The sequence below is a fragment of the Benincasa hispida genome, chromosome 9, assembly GCF_027475165.1.
Source record: "Benincasa hispida cultivar pf3 chromosome 9, pf3_genome.v1.1, whole genome shotgun sequence".
Classification (NCBI taxonomy): domain Eukaryota; kingdom Viridiplantae; phylum Streptophyta; class Magnoliopsida; order Cucurbitales; family Cucurbitaceae; genus Benincasa; species Benincasa hispida.
The window spans coordinates 84,481,295-84,484,060 of record NC_143486.1 but is presented as its reverse complement, the minus strand read 5'-3'; the positions used below and the strand labels follow the sequence as shown (position 1 = coordinate 84,484,060).

Genomic DNA, 2,766 nt, shown 5'->3' with positions numbered 1-2,766 from the left:
TTTTAAAAAACGGTAATAATTCTAATTCTCTTCAATTTGTAAAACATACCAACCAAATATGTTTCATATTGCTGCTCAATTAATTGATATATTCTATATTGTATGTATATATATTGAAGGTAATGATCCCAATTACTAATTGGTATATTGTATGTATATATATTGAATCTTGCTAACTTAACATTATTATTTCACCTACTATACAGTTTATTTTTATATAATATGGATAGTATATTTTGAATTGAAATTGTACATAGGATCATTACCTTTCATTTGATTATGATGGTGAAAATGTGATGTAGTACATTAACATTTTTCATAATCACAAAAATAATATGAAACGATCGAACATGTGGCCGTTTCAAAAAAAAAATCACAAAATATATGTTCTTTTCCATACTTAACCAAATCATCTTATCAAATTTTTGTAAAGTGACGTTCCAAAGGTTTGACTATAAAAAAAAAAATCAGATTTGGAGGAGAATCCAAATGGCGAAAACGAGGGAAGAGAGAATAAATGAAAATATCACTAGTTTTTAGAGTTAAAAAAAAAAGTGGTTTTAATAACCCACCATTTTTTTTATGGACTTAACAAACATGGGTAATAACCAACCCAACAACTTATACCCATTTATCAAACACTCCTGAGTCTATAACTAGTCTATCATTGATAGTTCTAAAATTTTATTATATATTTTAAATATTTTGATTTATTTTTCTATATTTAAAAATAACCAACATAAAATACTCGTGAAAAATAATAATATTCGGTACATCCCACTTGAATCACTCACAAACAAAATATAAAAATAATTTTAATAAAATGTAAAAAAAAAAAAAAAAAAAAATAGTACGTAACAAATTAAAGATAGATGCATTGGTTCCAAAGAAAATAAACATTGTATGACAAAATTGTTTGATAGCTTAAGAGAAAAAACGATTTAAAACCTATAATTTACAATTTATAAATCTCAATTGGATCACAAACAAAACTCCATGGATCCGTAATAACGAAGCTCCTCAATCATTTGTTCAATGTGATCATCTTCCAACAATTTCAATTCCCCAAATTCACTTTCTATTTTCACGCTTCTCACCATCCAATCCGCCGCACACGGCCCTTGCTCCACCAACGTCCCAATCTCCTCCACCACCGAACTCGCCACTCCGCCACAAGGCAGCGGCGCCGGTTCCGGAAACGGCGCCGTAACGTCTCTTTTAAACTCCCCTGAAACTTGGTTACTAATCTGCAAAGAAGCCATATAACACCTATGCAATTTGGCAGTCAAATTAGCCGATAAAATCCTCGAACTCGACGACTGAATTGCATTTGGATTGAAGGGGAAATTCGTTCTTGCTTTTGGGCCACACATTAATCTTGCAGCTTCATCATAAGCTCTCGCTGCATCCTCCGCGGTTTCAAATGTCCCCAGCCAAATTCTTGTTTTCCTGTAAAAACAGAGTATATTTTGAGTTTAAAGAAAAAGCTTTGAAGAAGATCGAGAAATGCATAAAAACGAGAGACGCACAATAAAGGATGACGAATTTCAGAAACCCAAGAGCCCCAATGCCTTTGTCTTACACCACGGTAGCGCTTTTGCGGCCTGGCCATGGCAATATGGCATAGCTTTCTGCAACCCAGAAGGTGTTTGTGAAAATGGCCGAAAGAACAAAACAGAGCACAAGAATGGTAGTTCACAGCAGGGGAAAAATAGGTGTTTTTATATTTGGTCATTTACTGACAAAGACGACAATCGCGGAGCCAGTTTTGTGAAGCCTTTCTGGCAAGCAATTTGATATCTAGTGGGGTCTCACGAATGTGTCTGAATTAACCTTTTTTTTTGGGAAAAATAATTTCAACTAAACTAAGGCAATCACAATTGATATCTACTAATTGTGAACCTAATAATTTGTGTGTTTCTAATAATCATCAGATACACTTGTATTGTTTTTAATTCATCTTTTTTTTTTCATATTAAAAATGGGTCTATTTTCTTTTTTGATTGTAATTATTTTTTTTCGTCATCATTTTTTTAAATAATAAACATACACATACCTAAGGTTTAAATATCAATAGTGATGGAAATATCGAAATCTTACGAAAATTTGGATAAAAATATCGATAAAATGTTGATTTCAATAAATATTTCTAGAAAAATTTTAAGAATTAAAAAAAATTAAAAAAATAAATTAGTAAATAAACGTTTTTTTTAAGTTAAAACAAATTAACATGTCTATTATTTATATTATATTTATATTTGTGGTACTTTGATGCTTACTTTTTTGTGTTTTGTGAATCTTTTTTACCATATAATGTAAATATTAATTCACCTCTCATACCGATGTCAATCCACGGAAATGTGGAAATATCAACATGTTGACAGAAATTTAATACTATCTCACTATAATATTATTTTTTTTTCTAAACAAAAAATATATGTGCATCATAATAATTAAAATACTAAAAATGATCTAAGGTTAGAGTTTATTTTTAAGGGTATACATATCCTTATTTGGTTCCATACTTGCGGAATTTTTTTCCATCAAAAATCGATTTAAATCAATAATATTCGATTTTCTCCAAACATAAATTAGGATGTCCAAATTTATAATAAAAATCCCAACTAAACCGATGGATGGACTTAGTTTTGAGGTTTTTTTTATACTCTTACCTAAAACAACTATAGTTAGACAATTAAATGCACCGTGAAAAGATAAGTACAGCTCAAATAGACCTAAATATTTATCTTTCTCCAATAGTTGAAC

The 2,766-nt window shown here is 30.0% G+C and overlaps 1 protein-coding gene across 1 annotated transcript; it reads right to left on the bottom strand.

Moving 5' to 3' along the window:
• Positions 1–855: 855 nt before the first annotated feature.
• Positions 856–1,806, bottom strand: LOC120086829 (ethylene-responsive transcription factor ERF003-like). Its single transcript, XM_039043635.2, has 2 exons — positions 1,530–1,806; positions 856–1,449 (listed from the first exon to the last, which is right to left on the bottom strand). Exons 1-2 carry the CDS (start codon positions 1,733–1,735, stop codon positions 981–983), a joined length of 675 nt encoding a protein of 224 aa, XP_038899563.1. The 5' UTR covers positions 1,736–1,806; the 3' UTR covers positions 856–980.
• Between the last annotated feature and the right edge of the window lie 960 nt (positions 1,807–2,766).

What these genes read in the sequence shown, in the direction of transcription:
- LOC120086829 (XM_039043635.2), bottom strand. Translation starts at nt 1,735, where the DNA reads ATGACCAAATATAAAAACACCTATTTTTCCCCTGCTGTGAACTACCAT. An exon ending in GAAATTCGTCATCCTTTATT is followed by an intron (nt 1,450 to 1,529) that starts GTGCGTCTCTCG and finishes CTGTTTTTACAG; the next exon opens with GAAAACAAGAATTTGGCTGG.